The 19,946-nt window shown below is 44.8% G+C and overlaps 1 protein-coding gene across 1 annotated transcript in view; it reads right to left on the bottom strand.

Annotated features, from left to right (window-relative positions):
* The window catches only part of BMP2 (bone morphogenetic protein 2), a 53,737-nt gene extending 35,155 nt beyond the window's left edge, over positions 1 to 18,582 (bottom strand). Inside the window, exons 1-2 of the mRNA XM_068279624.1 lie at positions 18,121 to 18,582; positions 11,195 to 11,553 (exon numbers count right to left, since the gene is read on the bottom strand). Coding sequence (XP_068135725.1) covers positions 11,195 to 11,546 — 352 coding nt within the window. The 5' untranslated portion in view covers positions 11,547 to 11,553; positions 18,121 to 18,582. The remainder of the gene's footprint in view (positions 1 to 11,194; positions 11,554 to 18,120) is intronic.
* Between the last annotated feature and the right edge of the window lie 1,364 nt (positions 18,583 to 19,946).

Raw genomic sequence — 19,946 nt, 5'->3', positions numbered from 1 at the left:
CCCTCTGACTGAAGCCAATCCTGATGCCATTTCCTCCCTTACTTTACTCTTCTAGAAACTGCACTGTCATATTTAGCTTGCTTTGTAAACACATGTGAGCACGGCATAGATCAGATTCCAGCAGCTCACTAAACTGCCCTCAGCCAATCAGTGCCACCGCCGCTGACCGTCAATGCAGGCCTATGCAAACTGGTGCTATGAAGGTGTACCGTCCTTAGAGGGGCCGTATTCCACCCCTTTCCCCTTCTCACTACCATGGTTCAGTAAAAAAAATATATATGTGCAGCACATGTAAAAGAAGAAATTCACCCAATCGCTCGTTTCAGCAGCAATCTCCATGGCAACGGTCGGCATCACGAGACCTGCCATCATTACGTAACAGGTGCATCACATGATGCCACCGTCGCCATGGAGATCACCGCTGGAACGAGGGATTGGGTGAGGCAAACACTAACTCATGCAGCAGGCCCCATTAAAAAAGAAAAAGTTTGCCCACCCCTGCCTCAATGCAATATAATAAACAACCAGGTAAAATAAATAATAGCAACAGTTCAGAGAAAGATGCATCCAGTTGCTGCAGCAGGGAAGAACACTCCCACACAGAAGATTTCTGAACTTTTATGGGATTTTAAAACATGTTGGGGAGCCAAAATAAAACTTATGCAGGTAATACACCATGAGATTTTTTGACAGATAGATGGTTTGATAGATAATTTCTGACAGGTCTGATCGGATCGATTTCTCACAGAAGTAAACGTAAATCGATCAGAAAAAAACGATGGGACAGTAAATCTGCTGAAAAATCTCATCGTGTATTCCCAGCATTAGACCTGTTAAATACTCCCTCTCTATTACTCAGGGTTTACTGTAGGGATGATACTGATCTGCACATAAAGCACAATGAAAACAGGAAGACAAATTTACAACCATGGAGGAGAAAGGGAGCACTTTAGAAGTGTATTTTTCAAAAACAGCATCAGCACACAATGCAGGTAGTTTATTATCAGTAGAGGCAAATAGTACACACGGAGGATGATGTGCCAGTAATACAAGTATACTGCACTATTGATCGAATGCTGGCAATACATGGCTCGATTTTCACGCCCCATCGATTTTTTGCGCTCGATTCGCTTATCTTTCTTATCTTTTACCATTGTTACCTATGCAAAAATCGAGCGCGGAATCGATCGGGCGGGAGATCGGACATGTCGGAAATGATCAATCGAGCCATCTAAATGGCTCAAAATCGAGCCGTGTATTTCCCAGCATAAGAAGTTAAAATTTCGGTTGAGCACAGCAGCCATGTCAGTGTGAGTAGAACCTGGTTCATTCAGCACCTATCAAAAAGAAAATTAGCTTTGAGCACTCTCTGGTTCTTAGGACTGGCTGCACAGCCTGATAAAATGGTTTCCTTTCTTAGGGCTGGTTCACACTGACACTTTTGTGGCATTAAGCGCAGAGTTTTGGACACAACATTTTCGTGATTCACCGCCGTCCCATTCAAGTGAATGGGAGCGTTTGGGGCAAGCTTTTACAGGCTTACATGAAAGCCTGGCGGTAGATCCCGGCGTTGCGTTTCATCTCAAAAGAAGCAGCATGATGCTTTCAGGTGCGGTAAACGCCAAGAAAGCAGTTCAGCGTTTAAAGCTGACGTCTGAACGCAACATTTGACAAAAGCTTGCCAGACATCCATGTCTACCAGCCCGAAGTTTTTTGGTGAGCTAGGGCTGCATTCCACTGCAGTTCAACTTCCTTATCTGCATGCATAAAGCAATTCTCTATTAACCATTGCGATATACAAAAATATACAAGGGTCTACTTAGAGTTTGCAAGTGCTTAGGTTTGTTTTGTTTGTTTTTTTTTATTTCTTTTGGCACGTCAGTTCAGATACACTTTAAATATAGGTGGGAACACATTAAACATACGCTTGGGCAGTAATGCATTTCCTGCTATAAGCATGAAATGATACCAAATATGAGAGTGCCAATACTAACTTTATTAAACTCCCTGGCGGTAACCCCGAGCTATGCTCGGGCTAGCCGCCGCAGAGGATCACATGGCCCAGGAAAGATTATTTTTAATAAAATCTGCTGTATATGCTTAAGCTAGCACTTGGCTAGCTAACTATGTCCCTCAAGTTTCGCCGCTCTCCACCGATTGCAGCCACAATACGTACCCCCCAGGGATCCCGCGATGGCGCAGCCTCCCAATCAGCTCCAGGCTTCGCTATGGGGAGGATCGGGACTGCGCATGATGTCAGACGTCGTCATGTCCGATCGTCGCCATAGCGATGAGTGAAGCTGAATGGTGAAGCTGCGGCTCTTGCAGAATCACGGAGGGGTAAATATTGCCAGCGGCGATCGGGGGGGGGGGTTAGTTAGGTGCGACGGGGCTTGGGGGACATACAGTAGTTAGCTAGCGAAGTGCTAGATAAAACATTAAAAAAAACAACATTTTATTTTTAAAAAATCCTCCCGCGAACGCAGCCTCTGAAGCTGCGTACCGCCAGGGAGGTTAATGGCTAGTTCCATTAGTGTTGTCTTATGGAGTCATTATGTCACAAGTTGGTGATATACAGTACAACAAAAGGAAACAGGTCAGGACTGTCACACAATTTGCTACTTTTTCAGAACAATACTAAATCTTGCCACACACAAGCTGGTGTTTACACTGGGGAGTAACTGGGCTGATCCAGCCCAGTTACTCCCCAATGTAAACACCAATCCAGGAGCACCAATTATTGGGTCACCCTGTAGCAAAAATCAAATCACAACTGACTGAATCCACCAGTCTTCTTGGTCTTTTACTCAACACATTGGAATGTTCCACCACCTCGTGTGGTCATGATCTTTTTCTTGCTGTCAGCAAGGTATTGGCCACTGTTGCCCAGGAAAACTGATTCATTTTAATAGAAGCAATACTTTTTAGCTTAGGCGTTCAGTGCCCAGCACCCACCGCACCAACCACATCTCGCAGCACTGGTATGTCTTCACAAGTATAGCTGTCGCATACGTATTGTATTGAATTGTGCCTCACTTTTGGGATAATAAACGTATCTCTGCAGTGCCGATCCCTCTCCTCTTCTGTTGCATACTTTTTAGGTTGCCTAAATTCACAGACCCAAATATGGAAGATATCTATAGGCTTCCTTGAATGGTGTGTGACCAAATCAAATGATGGGCAACCAGGGTTCAGCCAAGCCAATACAGGGAACATCCAGACTTATTACATACATAGGCAGCAGGCAAAGACTGCCACAACATTTCAAGACAAGCTGCCCTTCCTCAGATGTCCATCCTTGGTAGTGAAGCCATCTAGCATGAGAAGTTGTGTAATGAGAATAAAGCATGTTTTCTAAGAAAACAGTCAATGTTTAGCTCCTACATACACATCGATCAGAGAAAACATTACAACCGTTCTAATATTAAGTCCTGGAAACGTGTAACCTAAAACAGTTCCAGTACATTGAGGCATAAAATCCCTCAGACCTCAGAAGTTGTCCTGTGGTTGCCGAAACATATACAGGAGCACATGAGCAGCAGATCATAGAGGCTCCTTTTACATTAGCAGGGTAAACCTGTGTTGCGTTACCTTATTTTGACGCAAGGGACCACAGAAGCAATGAAAGTATATGGGGACTTTCACACTTCTTGCAGTCCCTTGCGGTATCCAATCGGACACAAGGGCAACATCGCGTTCCTGCAAGAACCCCGATTTTCTGCAGCACGCACCTGAATCCCTCACTGTCTAACAGGGTGTACATAGGCCTTTTGTGAAGAAATCAAGCTTGATGTAAGTTCGCCGGTTCTAACCACCACAACCCACGCAGCTGGACTGACACCACGCAGCCGGGCTCTCACCGATGCCGCGAAAGTCCGAGGCGGCGTTAAATACTATTCCCCCTCCGAGTTGTTGCAACTCAGAGGGAGATGTAATTCGAGGTCTGGCAGCCGCCAGAGCCCCGAATTACCGGTACGCGCCCCGCGCAGCATGGCATTGCTGCTATGGGGCGCCCAGTTTCGGCGCTCGGCTCTCAGAGCCACGCGCCGAAATCCGCTGATTCGCACTAAAAATACATACACAATCAATACTAAAACCCGACCAAGATGGCTCCAAACAGCTGCCGGTGCCCAGAATCCAATGTGTGTACAGGTGTCCCCCTAGTTTGTTTTAACCAAGCATAAATAAAGACAGCAAGGCCCTAGCGCACTATTCTGCTCCTTACCCAACCCAACAGAAGCCGCTCCATTGTGATCAGTGTAGTCTTCCCTCCTTTTCCCATAGCAACAGTACAGTGCACATTCCCTGCTGTGCCGCCACCAGGATTGAGGTCTATTTTAATGGGCCAAACTAAGGCTATGCTCACAGTGGGGCGCTGCAAAGTAAAAACCGTATTATAATGTAGAAAGCCACACTGCAATGAAAAAACAAATGCGATGCTCGCAGTGCACCCGGTGGGCTTCGATCTAATGGTATGCAGTATCCAACTTATTGCATGCAGTGCCTTATCGGAAAACATGCACCTTAACACCAACAGTGAAGCATACTTTTCATTGACTGTGTGCTTCACTGTATGTGACGCACTGCATGGTTAACGTGCAGCGTGACTTTGCCATTGCGGCCCTGCTTTTACAGGGAACGCAACACCCACTGTGAACCTAGCCTAATGGTACATGTGTAACGCACCTTTAATTAGAGAGGCTGACCCAGGTCACGTGACCAGTATTTTTATGGCTAACCTGGGTTTTCTGTGTTATTAATTTCAGCAAATGTTTCATATACAAAAATGTGCTAGCGGTAGTGGAGCAGATGAGCAAAATTCTTGGACACTTTAAATCAGTATTCATCCCTTGCCTGTTTTACTTCGTTACGCCTGTATATGTGTTAAGGTGGCCATATATCAGGTGCCTTGGTGGCCAATCTACCATCTGATTCGATTATTATAATCAAATCTGATGAAAATGTATGCCAATTTTGGCCCGAAAATTTGTCACATTTATCAATCAGACGTACTGCAAGACAAGGCTGTGAAGTCGGTACAAAAATCATCCGACTGACTCGACATGACTCCTCAGTTTATGAAACCACCGATTCCGATTCCAGGTACCCAAAATTGCCCCGACTCCGACTCAGTCTAATTTTTACAAAGGCTATGGATTTGGGTCACAAATCATCTGACTCCTCAGTTTATTGAAACCACCGACTCCGACTCCAGGTACCCAAAATTGCTCCGACTGCAAGATGTCGGGCCATCATGCTCAATCGGGTGCACAGCGATGTGACGGAGTGCGATATCGGGACAAGCGATGAACACGACAGAACACGCCGGGCTGTCCCCCCCAGTATAAAATGTGCTCCCCAGTGCCCGCCCGTCCTCTTCCTCACATACACCCGATCCACGCCATTGTTGACATATTGCATGTGGGACATGTATGACGTCACACAGGAGCCCACATATACGCCAGCATCCACGTGGGACGCATGTATGAGGAAGAGGTAAGAGACAGCGGCAGACATTCATGCACGGGGCACATTTAAGATGAGGGGGTTGGGTCAGCGCCATCTGTTTTGTCATGGACACCAACATGTAAAGTATTCATGCACAGGGCACATTTTAAACTGGGGGACGGCGTCACTAGGCCGATTCCTGAAAGATTTCCTGCTGAAATTGATTGGGAATCGGCCTGCAGATTATGTTGCCCAACAGATCTCTCACCAATCAGATATGATCAGAGAGAGATCTGTCTCTTGGTCGATCTGGTGTATGGGCAACTTTACAAGATTTATTAAGCAATATGTAGACTTGCTCTTTGTCAGGGAGGTCTGTCTTGTATGCTGGGCACACACAATGCAATTTCATGCCCGACAGACGGGAATCGGGCGATTATTTCCAACCAGTCCGATTTGCTCCCGATTGATAAAGTGATCCATTTTGTGCACTAATAATTGAAAAATCGATCGCTTTATCGATCGGGTTCACTTTGGACATGAACAAACATTGCAACTTCCCATCCAATCAACTGTCGATCAGGCGGGGAATTTGCTTTGTGTGTAAAGGTGCCCATACACTCGTCAGATTGGCAGCAGATAGATAAGAAATGCATCTGATGATCTATCTGATGCGTTTTTAGAACATTTTTTACCAGGATAGAATTCCAGTTCAGTTTGAAATCTATTGAAATTCGATCTGATGGCATTTTTTGCCATCAGATTTCCATTAAGGCCAATGCAAAATGATAAGCAATCTCATCAGATCAACCTAAATTTTCCACCCTGCCAGTTCGATGGAAATCCATTGAAATCGGCCATCGATCGGTCGATTGGCCAACCGATTTGCAATCGATCGGGATCGATCGGTTGGCCAGAAAATCGGCTGAGTGTATGGGCCCCTTAAGTAGCATAACCATCTACAGTTATCAGACACCATGGAGGGATTCCAAAGGCTTTACATGATTGGGTGCTTCAATGAAGCCATCATTGCTCACATTCTTTCATAAATCACTTCCACATAATCACTGGGGTAGGTTACTAAGCAAAGTTGCAGCGCTAAACTCAAACCTCCAATCACATGCCAGGAAATCCAAACAAACATAAGAACTTCTCTAGACATGATTGGATAATTGAAGTGAACACAGCCGTCTCCAGCAGTAATCAGCCGCACTGCAGAGTGCAAGACCTGAGCTGCCTCCTCATTGTGCAGAGAGATGATTAGAGGTAAAGCTTTTAGGTCAACACAACTATGCAGATATTTTTCTTTTTCTTATCTGCAGGGACCAGAAATAGCAGAGCTTACTGGAAATTTGCACAGGGCTGATCAGATTCAAGAGTTAATAATTGACTGATAGCTGGATAATTAGGGCTCATTTCCACTATGTACGAATAAACGCAGCGTTTCCCAGCATCCGATCTAGACCTGGAAACTCTACCTATCCGTCAATAGGCATGCTGTTTGCGTCGCATGCCGGTGCATTCTGGATGGCAGCAGGTTTTTTTGTAACACGCATCTATAGCCGTGCCATGCAATCTGGTTTCACAGTAGCATGGGTGGAGATCCAAGCGAAGCAGGCACCACCTTCAGTAAATTAGTAGCTCTTTATAAAAAAAGTCATAAAAAATTACAAGTCATCGCTAAAAATGGCTTTAGCGGCTGACAGCCTGCTGTATCAAGCTCAGTAGCTCTTTTATTAAAGCCAGAAGCCATATCCATACCATAGTAGCATGGGTGGTGCATCCGATTGGGAAACAGACGCAGCACACAATGGAAATAAGCCCAGAATTACGCTATCACCACAAGCTCTGGAATATCATTGAGGCCAGGGAACCACTTTTCAAGAAATCACAAAGTGTCTGTGAGTTACAAAGTCAAGCAAGTCCATGGTGGCTTTACAAACGACTGACTTATGAACGAATAGCCAAACTGAATGGCATGGATTCTGTGGGAACAAGTGTAAAAAAACAAAAAAACAAAATTAAATTGGACTTTTTTTTTGAGAAAATCTATTTAAATAAATTCAAAGAAAAAATGGCTTTTAGGGCTTGGTCACAGTGCGACGTTAAGGTCGCACGTTATAAAAAGTAATAACGTAGACTAACGCACAGCAACACAAAGTACCGTATTTCGCGCCGTATAAGACGCTCCGGAATATAAGACGCACCCTGGTTTAGAGGGCAAAAACCAGGGAAAAAAAATATATATATACTAAACCTGAAGTGTTCCAGGAGGCAGGAGCGTCTTGTAGGTGTTCTCCCCTAATTGGTATCCTCGTGTCCCCTTCTATCCCCAGGTGCCCCCCCAAATGTCACCTGCTGTACTCAGGAGGTCCCCCCTTCTGTCCCCAGGTCCTCCTTGCTGTCCTCCAAGATGTCCCCTTCTGTCCCAAGGTGCCCCCTTCTGTTCTCCTAGGTGCCCCCTCATGTCCTCAAATGCCCCCCTCTTGTCCTCAAATGCCCCCCTCCTGTCCTCAAATACCCCCCTCCTGTCCTCAAATGCCCCCCTCCTGTCCTCAAATGCCCCCCTCCTGTCCTCCAATGCTGTCCCCCAATGCGCCCCTCCTGTCCTCCAATGCCCCCCTCCTGTCCTCCAATGCCCCCCTCCTGTCCTCCAATGCCCCCCTCTTGTCCTCAAATGCCCCCCTCTTGTCCTCAAATGCCCTCCCCCTTGTCCGCATGTGCCCTCCCTCCTCTCCCCATGTGCCCCCCTCCTGTCCTCAGGTGCCTCACCTCCTGTCCCCGATACATTTCCGTGACCACGTTTCCCTCCCCCGTGTCATCCGCTTCCCTCCTTCATGTCCCCGCTACTAACCCGTGTCATCGCTAAAGTCCCTGGGTGTATCTGCAGCCCATGTAATTGAGTACGTGTGTAGCTGCAGGCTCTTACCTCTCCAGCAGCGCCCGTGGGGATAGCCGACCTCTTCACCGCCGCACTTCTCGCTCTAGTGTTGGCTTGTACTGATGACGCGTCAGTACAAGCTGCGGTCACTAGAGCGAGAAGTGCGGCGGTGAAGAGGTCGGCTATCCCCGCGGGCGCTGCTGGAGAGGTAAGAGCCTGCAGCTACACATGTACTCATTTACATGGGCTGCAGATACACCCAGGGACTTTAGCGATGACACGTGTTAGTAGCGGGGACATGAGGGAGGAAAGTGGTGACACCAGGGAGGGAATCGGTGACACGTGGGAGGGAAACGTGGTCACGGAAATGTATCGGGGACACTAGTAATGGAAGTGCAGGACAGAGCAGGCAAACAGGCAGGGAATCCCCGACATGGCGGCGGGTTGCAGTTCGATCGGCGGGCGTTCATAAGTCGGGGATTCCCTGCCTTTGCCGTATAAGACGCAGGGACTTTTTCACCCTATTTTTTGGGGAGAAAAAGTGCGTCTTATACGACGGAAAATACGGTATGTGTGACATTCACAGTGCTCACGTTGCGTTGTGCGTAACGTGTAGCAATATTTAGAAAGTGCTGCATGCTGTGCGTTTTCTGCGTTATTAACTACGACGGACTGTTTGCACATGCTCAGTAATGTTTTGTTTTTTTAAATGTGACGCATGCGCCGTTTTTGTTCTATCAGTACGCAACGAAAATGGCGCACCGCGAGACACATAATGCAGGGCAATTTCACATCACACTTCAAATGTGACATGCTTTGCATTAGGGGCACGTTGTGCGACCAGAACATCACATCAAACGCAAGGTCCTAGTGTGGAAGAGCCCTTAAACTTGTACAAGCAGATACAGGGGGCAGAGGTGACACACAGGGGGACACAGGGGACAGAGATGGCACAGAGTTCCAAATAAAGATTAAGGCTAAGAATAAACCTACAGGGTGAGAACACACTAGGCAGTGTGTGAAAGCTGGCATTTTGCTGCATATGCGTTGGTGCATTTTGTGTATTTTTTCCGCACATGCGTTTTTCTTGCATTTGCGTGTGTTTTAATATAAATTGTGTATGAGTTTTATGCTAATCACTAGGAAGTTAACAGGAAGCAGAAATACAAAACTTTTTTTCTAAAAAAAAAATAAAAAAAAAAAAGCAAAAAAGCACTAAAAACGCAATACCTCTGCGTCGCCATTGACATTCATTATGTACGTTTTAGAAAAATATGCAGCAAGTCCTGCATTTTAAAAACGCAAACATGCATTTTTCCATGTGGCCCATTGACTTACATTATGTGCGTTTTTCACAACGCTAGCATTTCTGCCTAGTGTGTTCCTGAACACAGTTCCTATCTCGTTGGCTAACCGGGGACTACCTGTATTTGCATAGACATTTACATAATCCTACATGAACTCTGAAATATTTGCATCTCATTAATCAACACTACTCCTTATGCTGGGTACACACGGTACGTTCCCGCACTCAATGCCCCGCTCGATTCCCGGCTGCTCGATTATTTCCGACATGTCCGATTCGCGCTTCGATGGATCGTTAGGTCGATTTGGCATACTTTACATGAGAATCGAGTTAACAATCATCGAAATGTGATCAGAAATGCTCGGAAATAATCGAGCAGCCGGGAATCGAGCATGGCATCGAGTGCGGAAACGCACCGTGTGTACCCAGCATATGCCTCATAAAAAGTCCTGGCTCAGCTCAGGCGACCTCCATTTGTGGCAAAACCCAAATGTGGAGGGCGTGAACTGTAACTTTTTAGGGCCCCGATCAATGAATCAACAGTCAAATAATTCTGCTAAGCGGACCTGCAGATTTTGACAAGGGACAAATACAAATGTATGCAAATTTTTATGCAAATATCTGCAACTTGAAAGCAGACCAATCAAGTCCCACCCAGGTCCTCTTTCAAGCTGCATATATTTGCATAAAAATGTACATACATTTGCATAAACTGAAATATTTGCATATTATTGATCATCCTTAATCTGGACTCTTGATTATTCCCCACAGAGTTCCAGTTCAGTCCCTACAAATTCCACTTCTTGTGAAACTTGAATTAGCAGATTAGTCAGATTTTCTGCTCATCTCTGACTGCCATAGATAAACAACAGAACTAAGGGCTGGTGCACACCAAGAGCGGTTCTGAGCGGTTTCTAAAATGCTTGCTGGGGGGGAAACCGCTTGGCTAATGTATTTCAATGGGCTGGTGCACACCAGAGCGGCTTGTTTTTTCCCCAAACGCAAACTCGGGTCCTGCATTTTTGCTGATTTCGGAGACGATTCTGCCTCAATGTTAAGTATAGGAAAGTGGAAAACCGCTCTGAAAAGCGCTAGAGCAGAGCGGTTTTTCAAGCGTTTGTTACAGTAGCTGTTCAGTTACAGTTGTACTGTAGCAATATAATAAAAAAGCTATACAAAAACGCTAGGCATGTTTAGAAAATCTCTCTAAACATGCCTAGAATTGTTTTGAAAAACAGCTTCAAAAACTGCTAGCATTTGCAGATCTACTAGTGGTTTTTGGTGTGCACTGGTCCTAACAAATACTGTTTAGAGAGGTTTTTTTATGCCATTTGATGAAAAGTTTACAATTTACAAAAGAAAAAAACTGAATGGTTATTACACATAAATACTTTATCAATAAGACAGCAGAGGAACAATCAGGAACTACAAGCCCCAGCATGTCCCACAGTGCTGGAACTTTTAATCCTTTCATCAACTACATAGCTGCAGAGATCTCCTCAGCCTGAAAATGGGTCATACAAAGTTTAATAGGTCATCTTTCCTATCTTTTTTTTTACCTTCGTGATGGAAGCTCCGGACTGTATTCGCTCGGCTGACTGCCCGCTCCTTCTGATAATCCATAGGGGGCATGTCTTGGTTCTCGTCCAGCTGGGCCAAGTGCAGGTGGTACAATTCCAGCATGTAGTGAGGGATTATAGCGTTTTTGCCGGGGGTCGGCCTCCTCTTCAAGCCAAACATGTTGAGCAGACGGAGCTCGAACTGACTGAGGATGCCCTGCGACTCCTGGGGTGACGCCCGGCCGGACTCTGCGTACCTCCTCCTCCCCACTTCAGGGATTAGACTAGTGCAGCCACTCAGCAGCACCTGATAAAGCAGCAGAAGGAGCAGAGACTGAATCCCAGCTACCATGGTCAACCTGGAGGAGAAGCAGGAAGAGGAGCAGACATAAGTAACTCCTACAGCAAACAGAGGTAGCATGCAGATGACTGGGGGCACCGTGTACATAGTGCAAGGGTATGGGGGCAGTAGTCACATGCAGGTCTCAACTCCCTTTGATGATGTTCCCAGCAGCCTCTTAACAAGCATCTGTCTAAGCACAGGCTAAGATGGCCATACACTTATAGATGGCCACCAGATTGAACCATCAGATAGATCCCTCACATCTGGTCTGAGAAGGAGCTATTACTGCCACACTCAAGGCATGGATATTTAATAGATTTCAGCATGAAAACTATTGAAAATTTCTCTAACCACAGCACTGCATGGCTCAATGCAGTGGACCGCTATGGGGGGCGGTCGATTGGCTTTAGTCTAGTTCAGGGGAACCAGCAGAAAACCATAGGTAACAGTTCTCCAATCACAGCTCCCTATATAACATGAAGTGTTGCGATTGGCTGAATTATGTGGGCGTAGTTTACTACAACCTGTCTGAAACCTAGCATTTCAAGAAGGTGCTAACCACCCATTACTGGAATTTCCCCATAAGGGTTTCCTGCTGAGTGCCCTAAGCTAGACTAGCGCTCGTCGATCTGCTGCCATTTCCGACCCACCGCCAAATCGATATTTTCCATCCGTAGTGATTAACTGATTTGGATGGAGATCTCTGGCAGCCACTCTTCTGAGGTCCCCTCCATAGTGATGTGAGTACACGCACCGCTCTCACGTGGCCAGGAACATTCTGTACAGTTGCAGTAAGAACGCTCCGAGCCACATGGGCGCAGCCCCAAGTGGCGCACGCTCGCACTCACACATGCACAGAAGGTGCCGACCTGGCCAGGTCATTGCCCGCTACAGAGGGGACCCCAGAAGAGTGGGTGTCAGCGGGGGACACAGAGACTTCAACGGGTTGGAGGAAGACCCAGGTAAGTAGATCAGCATGTCTTCTTTTTCGCTCATGTATCCTTGAAGTGAGAGGGACATGAAGGTTGCCATATTTATTTCCTGTTAAGCAATGCACCTTGCCTGGCGGTCCTGCTGATCCTCTGCCTCTAATATGTTTACCCATAGACCTTGAACAAGCATGCAATTCAGATGTTTCTGGCAAAATCTGACTGTATTAGCCACATTCTTGTTTCAGGTCGGTGATTCAAACACTACTGAGGCCTGGAACCTCCTAGAGTTATTTTTTGAGTGTTTAGGGAGCGCTTTAAATTCACCTGCGATTTCCTTAAACGCTTTGCCAATGTAAACAAACGTAACAAATTACACAGTAGTGATTGCGATTCGCAAAAATCGCAGGGCATGCAGCATTTTGGGAGCGTTTATGCTTCAATGTGAAGTATTACAGCGCTGGCAAATCGCTCCTGAATTGCTGCACATAGGGATTTGTGTGTGACGTTAAATTACTGCACACTAAAAAAAATGTAAAATAAATTGAAAGGACCAATCAGAATTAAAATCGCTAATCGCAAATGGCTATCACAATCGCTGGCAAAAAGTCTGCGCTTTTTAAAGAGACACTGTAAAAAGAAAAACGTCCCCTGGGGGGTACTCAGAGGGCTGCCATATTTACTTTAGTTGCCTGGCATCCTACTAATCATCTTGATATTAGGCCTGGAAACCACTACAAATCGCTAGCGCAACCACTAGCGTTTTTAACGAAAATCTGTAATGGAAAAAATCTCCCCTAGGGGGTACTCTCCTCGGGTGGGGGAAAGCCTTCTCGCTACAGGTTCCCTTTAGAAATCGCCCTAAAAGCGCTTGTGCAATGATTCCCTATAAGAGTGTTGACATATGAGCGGTTCAATTGCGATCCGCTTTTTAAAAGTGCTGCCTGTACCATTTTCTGAGCGCTTTGGCTCAATGCGAGGTATAGGGAAATTGCAAAGCGCTTTGTATAGCGATTTCCTGAGCGTTTCTATGAATAAATACATTGCATGTATTCATTTTCGGTGAAAGAGTTCACTTCCTGACTGACGACTTTCCATGCGCAGGAAAAAGCGCTGACAAAACTCTTGCATAAAATTGCGGATGTGTAAAAACGTATGTAATCGCGGTGATTTTTAGGCCTGGAACCCACTACAAAACGCTATCGCTAATCGCAATCGCTAGCGTTTTGTTTGAGCGGTTTGTAAGGGATTTCATGAACGTTTTCGGTAGCGATTTTAAAAAGTGTAATTTGCCAGCGGTTGTGTAGCGATTCGCGTTTTTAATTCTGATTGGCCCTTTCAATTTTCATTTTGTTAAAGTGTGCAGTAATGTAAAAATGCTTGCAAAATCGCTCTGTGTAGGTTTTGACGAGCGATAATGCCAGCGTTTATATACTTTACATTGCAGAAACGCTAATTGCTAATCGCGAAAAATGCTGCATGTTCTGAGTTTTGCGATTTGGTAATCGCAATCGCTCCAGTGGAATTTGGGTTATCCATTAACATTAGCTGAGCGTTTAGGGAAATCGCTAGCGGTTTGAATCGCTCCCTAAATGCTCAGAAAAATCGCTCTAGTGGGTTCCAGCCCTCACACCAGTTTACCACTATTTTAATGCAAGTAAATGGGAGAACTTTTTTTAAAAAGCGCTCAGCAATCAAAAACTCTCAGAAAAGCGCTTATAGTGTGTCTGAGCCCTAAATGTAGGTGCTGGCTGGGGGCATCTGAACCAGTACCTAGTGAGTGAGTGAGTGAGTGAGTGATCTCAGATTGATTATTACATGCTACTAAAGCCTGGTATACACTTTCAATTATAATTGGCCAATCACTGACTAATTTTACCATCTCCATGTAATATGATAGTCAACAGATATTGACTACAATAAGCGGATCATGTAGGTGAACCCTCATACTACATGGAGGTGGTAACATTGGTTTGTTATATGGGAACACCTCTGTGCTGGTTTTGGTGACCAATCAGAAACACTTTGGCTGCTCAATAACCTATAACTACATCTGAAATCCCAGCACCGTGAACGTGCTCCCAAAAATGACATCATAGATGAACAAAATGATACTACACTCATTCTTAATAGTCTGTAACTACTTTCTACATAGTTGTACACTTTTATTTTATATATTAAAACAGTGTAACACTAGCCCTGGGCGAAACAACTGCATGCAGCAAACATAGCCGGGTCAACGCACATAAAAGACACTTAATAACAAGCTTTCAAAATACATTACTTAGAAGACCTGTTCTAATGATGACACATGGCAGGCTAGCGGAAGTTGAAGGGGTTAACAGAGTTGAAAGGAATTTCTTAAAGGGAAATGCCACTTTTGTTGGGGTAAAAAAAATACACAATCCATTCAGTTAAGAAAACATTAATTCAACTTGAGAGATAGATAGACAGATAGACAGACAGATAGACAGATAGATACATACATACATACATACAAAACATAGCCATTCAAAAAAGCAAAAAGGTTTCTAACTGGCATGTGGGAGTTTCAAAACTTGCTGCCAATGATTGGATTAGTGCAACTGTTGAGAGAGAAAAAACAGTGCCTCCTGCTCTGTGCAACAAGATAGGAGCTGGTGGATAGTCTGTAATCCAAACAGAGAGCTGCCACCATGACTGCAAAGTCCTACAATTTAAGATTACTGTTTTACTGTACTGTAATTTTAGAAATATATTTATAGATGAAGCAGCCATCTATATCATTTTTAAATAAAAATGGAACTTCCCTATAAGGATCATGGCTGCCATTTTTTTCTTTAAACATGCGAGCCCTGATGTTGTGACTGCCTAGCAAACTTTTCATCTGGGACTTCCAATATGGAATTCTAGCTGATAATTGTTCCATTCACTTTGTAGCTAAGCCAAGATATGTAATGGCAATCTCAGGGTGTGCTTGTTTTAAAAAAAAAACAAAAAAAAAAAACTGTTGCAGCAATGGCAGCTACTATAGTGCTCTCCTTAGAGGATCACTTTAAACAAGGCGCAGGTATGAACAGCGAGCTGAGTGCCAGGGCTGCAGGGGAGGCTCTGATCCCTCTAGGAGGTGCTGGAAATTGGCTGATGCCCCGGGAGAGATCAGACACAGGGGGCAGCTGGGCAGAGGTGAGGTGGGAGCACATGTAAACAGTAAGCGTTGTGTCTGTGAGCTGCAGAATCTGAGCTGGAGCTACAGTATAGGTGTTACTATACCATTGCAACTACATCAGCCTATTATGAGGTGAGGAATGAAAGATTAAACTTTTCACTGAACTTCAGAAGTGTGTGAGCCACTGAGAGAAGAGCATATATATTATAAGTGTATACTCCAGTGATAGTGCCCTGTATTAAATATAGTTTGCAGAGGGCTACATCACAGGTTCTCAGCGTGGGGTAGGGCTACTTCTGATGGTTTCAGTGGGTACTTCAACTTTTCACAGTGCCCTTTTCACAGCTCATCTTACACGGATGTTTTCAAAATTGCTGGAAAAGTGTATACAGCATTGGAATGCATTTATCAGGAGGCGATAGATGATTGAATATGGATTTGCATTCTTTTCAATGCGTTCCAATGCAATCCCCCCCCCCCCCCTCCCATTAATAAGTCTCTCGACCTGCCACCATGTATTACTTGGTCTCTCGACCTGCCACCATGTATTACTTGGACTATCGACCTGCCACCATGTATTACTTGGTCTATCGACCTGCCACCATGTATTACTTGGTCTCTCGACTTGCCACCATGTATTACTTGGTCTCTCGACCTGCCACCATGTATTACTTGGTCTCTCGACCTGCCACCATGTATTACTTGGTCTCTCGACCTGCCACCATGTATTACTTGGTCTCTCGACCTGCCACCATGTATTACTTGGTCTCTCGACCTGCCACCATGTATTACTTGGCCACCCTCAAACACCTTTCCTTATTTACTGGAAAAGTGGGGCAAAAGAAGATTTTGCCAGAGAGCATTTTAGTGATGTTTAAATACTTGGGAAAAATGCTTCCGTAAACATTTGGTAAATTTTAAGTTTCAGAAAACAATAAGGCTAAGTTCACAGTGCGGCGCTTAGGTCGCGCATTTTAAAGTCTTCTAACGCTCTTTACCGCACTGTAATTATAAGTCTATGCAACGTTAACAGCGTGGTGTTAGTGTTAAGGTGTAATGTGTTGCGTTATAACGCACTGCATGGAGAAGTTTCCTCTAAATGTACACAGTAACAGGTACAGGGAAGCATACTTTTCATTGTCTTTATGCTTCACTGTACCTATTGTATGCGATGCAATGCAGTGGTAATGTGCAGTACGACTTTTTTTGTTGTGCTCCTGTTGAATAGAGAACACAACTTCCCAATGTGTGCCTAGGCTAAGTCAAATCCTATAGAAACAAAACTATAGAAATAGGCATAGTTACTCAAAAGCATCGGAGAATGTTTCCAAATGACCTACATCAGTGGGTACTTGGCAACCATCACTATCGTTCATTCATGAGTCAGTTGCCTTCCATTGCAAAAGACAAAACCATCACATCCCAACGAGCTGACATGATATTTCTATGGTACATAGGAGTATACGCACAGTAACGCACAGCGACAGCGTGCTGTGATTTTTACCAGGCAACATGCACATTCACAGTGGCGGTAAAGCAGGCTTTCATTGTATACAGTTTGGTTGCACAGCACATCTAACACACAATGTGCAATGTATCACAATGCAACATGCACAGTGTGGAGGGAGCCCTAACATTGAGAGATACTCTAAGTTGTAAGCTCGCAAGACAGGGACCTCCTCCTACTGTTTCCTAATCTGATGTCATTTATTATGGGATCATGCGCCAGTATCGGTGATGTCTCAAACCACACATCAACTTTGTATGTATTTATATTGCTGGACGTCCTGAGTGCGCAAAGTTTTTAAGGCTGGCTCACACTTGGGCGATTCTTCAGCGCTTGCGCCGCTACAATGTATCCCTATGGATACATTCACACTGCGGTGGTTGCGATTTCGATTAATCGCAAACGCGCTGCATGCAGCATTTCTGGGGCGATTGCTCTGTTATTCTCGTAATATGGAACGGGAATCACAAGCGCCAATCGTGCAGAATCGCCAGATTTTTATCTAAAACCGTGAACGTGGAGCCAAACGTGATCACGGGCTAGCGGTGCTCCAAGCGCCAAGTGTAAACTAGCCCTTAAATGTTTCATGTATTCATAATACCCACTACTTGTTTTGGACAAAGTTGCTATGAAATATACATAAATACTAATGTTCTATATATTTGCAAACAAATGTAAGAATTGATCATTTGTCTAGGATAATGTCTCTGTCATGCCAGATATAAGCATGCATAATTTGTCCCTTAAAATTTCTCTGATGAACCCCAATCAAAAAAAAAAAAAATGAATCAAGGTTATCTTTTAAACTGTTAAAAATGTAAGCTGCAGTGCGTTTCAATGTATGTTTAGTCACATGTCATGGCGAGGTGTGAAAGCTTACGTTTTTTAACAGGAATAAAGTGTCGGCGACCTACTAGTGGGGACGGGATGCTCGCTGCAGAAAGTGGGGTCGGCGGCAGCGGGGCAGGTGGCCGCGCGCAGAGCAGGGCTGGAAGGTACCTGTGTGCCGAATTGGGATCCGGATGAGAGTTTGATGCTCTCTGTCTTCCTTCCACATCACTTGCTGCTCCTCCGTGTCCTCCCCAGGGTTTCTGAGCAGTAAGCCGGGCTTATCCTTAACACAGTCCGCCTCTTTTTAAACATGTTTTGCTACTCTTTGGGAAACCGATCTCCTTCCCAAGCAGCCAGTCCCAACTTTTCCTTCTGTCCCAACTTCTGATTTGATCTCCTGTTCGGTAAAGCGGCGCTACTAAAGAAAATCTATAAAGACAAGAGCAAAGTACCCCTGCAGGCTGCAGAACGATCAGAGATCTGCTACAGCTGTGAATGGGAGATGTGGCAGAGAGATGGGAAAGTCATGTCCACAGATCCAGAATTGCCAGAGCTGATGTCCTGCTTCCAGCTGCTGCCTCTCTGTCCCATGTGCAGCATTAGTCAGGCTTGGAGGCTACCTGCTTCATCTATGCTTCACCGGTCAGCTTCCTCACTTGCAGACTGCACTTTGCATTTGTCTGCTTTTTGCTGCTCTGCTGATGTCACGGGAGCGCTTTGCTAATCAGAAGCCAATCAGCACGCAGAGTGCACTCCATAACCACTTTCAATATATCCCTCCTTCCGTTCTTACGGAAAGAACAGAATAGATGCGCCACCTACTGGGAAAGCCCGGTACTTCACTATCAAAGGCTGAAGTCTTCCATAAACTGTATTTTTTCCCCAGATTCAAAAGTATTTAGATGGCTTTACATGTCTTTACATGTCTACTGCCTTAAGGTGGCCATACACCTAAAGATTTGCAGCAGATTCCAATGCATACACTTAATACACACCAAATTGTCTCAGCCGACGATTGACGATTATATGTGTGCATTGGAACAATAAAAGCACGTTGTTCCTTGAAGATTGTGTGCGGATCCCTCTTTTGACTGTTTGATTATCGCTGCTACGGGTTGCAGCACTGCTCTACTATAGGTGTGCGATTCATTCGATTGATCTGACAGGAATCTATCTGGTGGAAGCCACACACTAGTAACAGATTACCAATAGATTTCAAAATCTATTAGATTTGATAGAATTGATTTTTGATCGATTCCATATAATCGATCAATGGCTGAAATCAACCAGTATATGGGCCCCTTTAGGCCTGGAAGCCACTAGAGTGCTTTTTTGAGCATTTAGGAAGCACTTTTGAATAGCGATTTCCTTAGACGCTCTGCCAATGTAAATTAATGTAACATTCCACAGTAGCGATTTGCAATTAGCAAAATCGCAATCGCAGGACATGCAGGAGATTGGGAGTGTTTGTGCTTCAATGTAAAGTTCTGAACCGCTGGCAAATCGCTCATGAATTGCAACACGTAGCGATTTGTGTGCAGTTTAAAATGACTGCACACTGTAAAAAAAAATGTAAAACAAATTGAAAGGACCAATCCGAATTAAAATTGCTAATCGCTATTACAATCGTTGGCAAAAAGCTTACACTTTTTAAAATCGCTACCAAAATCGCCAGAAAATGCTCATGAAATTGCTTACAAAATGCTAATTAAAATCGCTAATGATTATGCTAACGATTTGCGATTTGTAGTGGGTTCCAGGCCTTAAAGTGAACCTGTAACCAAGGATTGAACTTCATCCCAATCAGTAGCTGATACCCCCTTTTCCATGAGAAATCTTTACCTTTTCTGAAATAGATCATTAGGGGGCTCTGTATGGGTGATATTGTGGTGATATCCCCTCCCACAGTGTGATGTCATGACCATGGTCCTGATGATTTGCTGTTTGTGAACCTTGCTGCTTTGTGGGAAATGGCATCTTTTTCCAACTGCCAA

This window comes from Hyperolius riggenbachi, chromosome 4 (genome assembly GCF_040937935.1).
Source record: "Hyperolius riggenbachi isolate aHypRig1 chromosome 4, aHypRig1.pri, whole genome shotgun sequence".
Classification (NCBI taxonomy): Eukaryota; Metazoa; Chordata; class Amphibia; order Anura; family Hyperoliidae; genus Hyperolius; species Hyperolius riggenbachi.
This window is presented reverse-complemented; position numbering and strand designations above follow the sequence as displayed.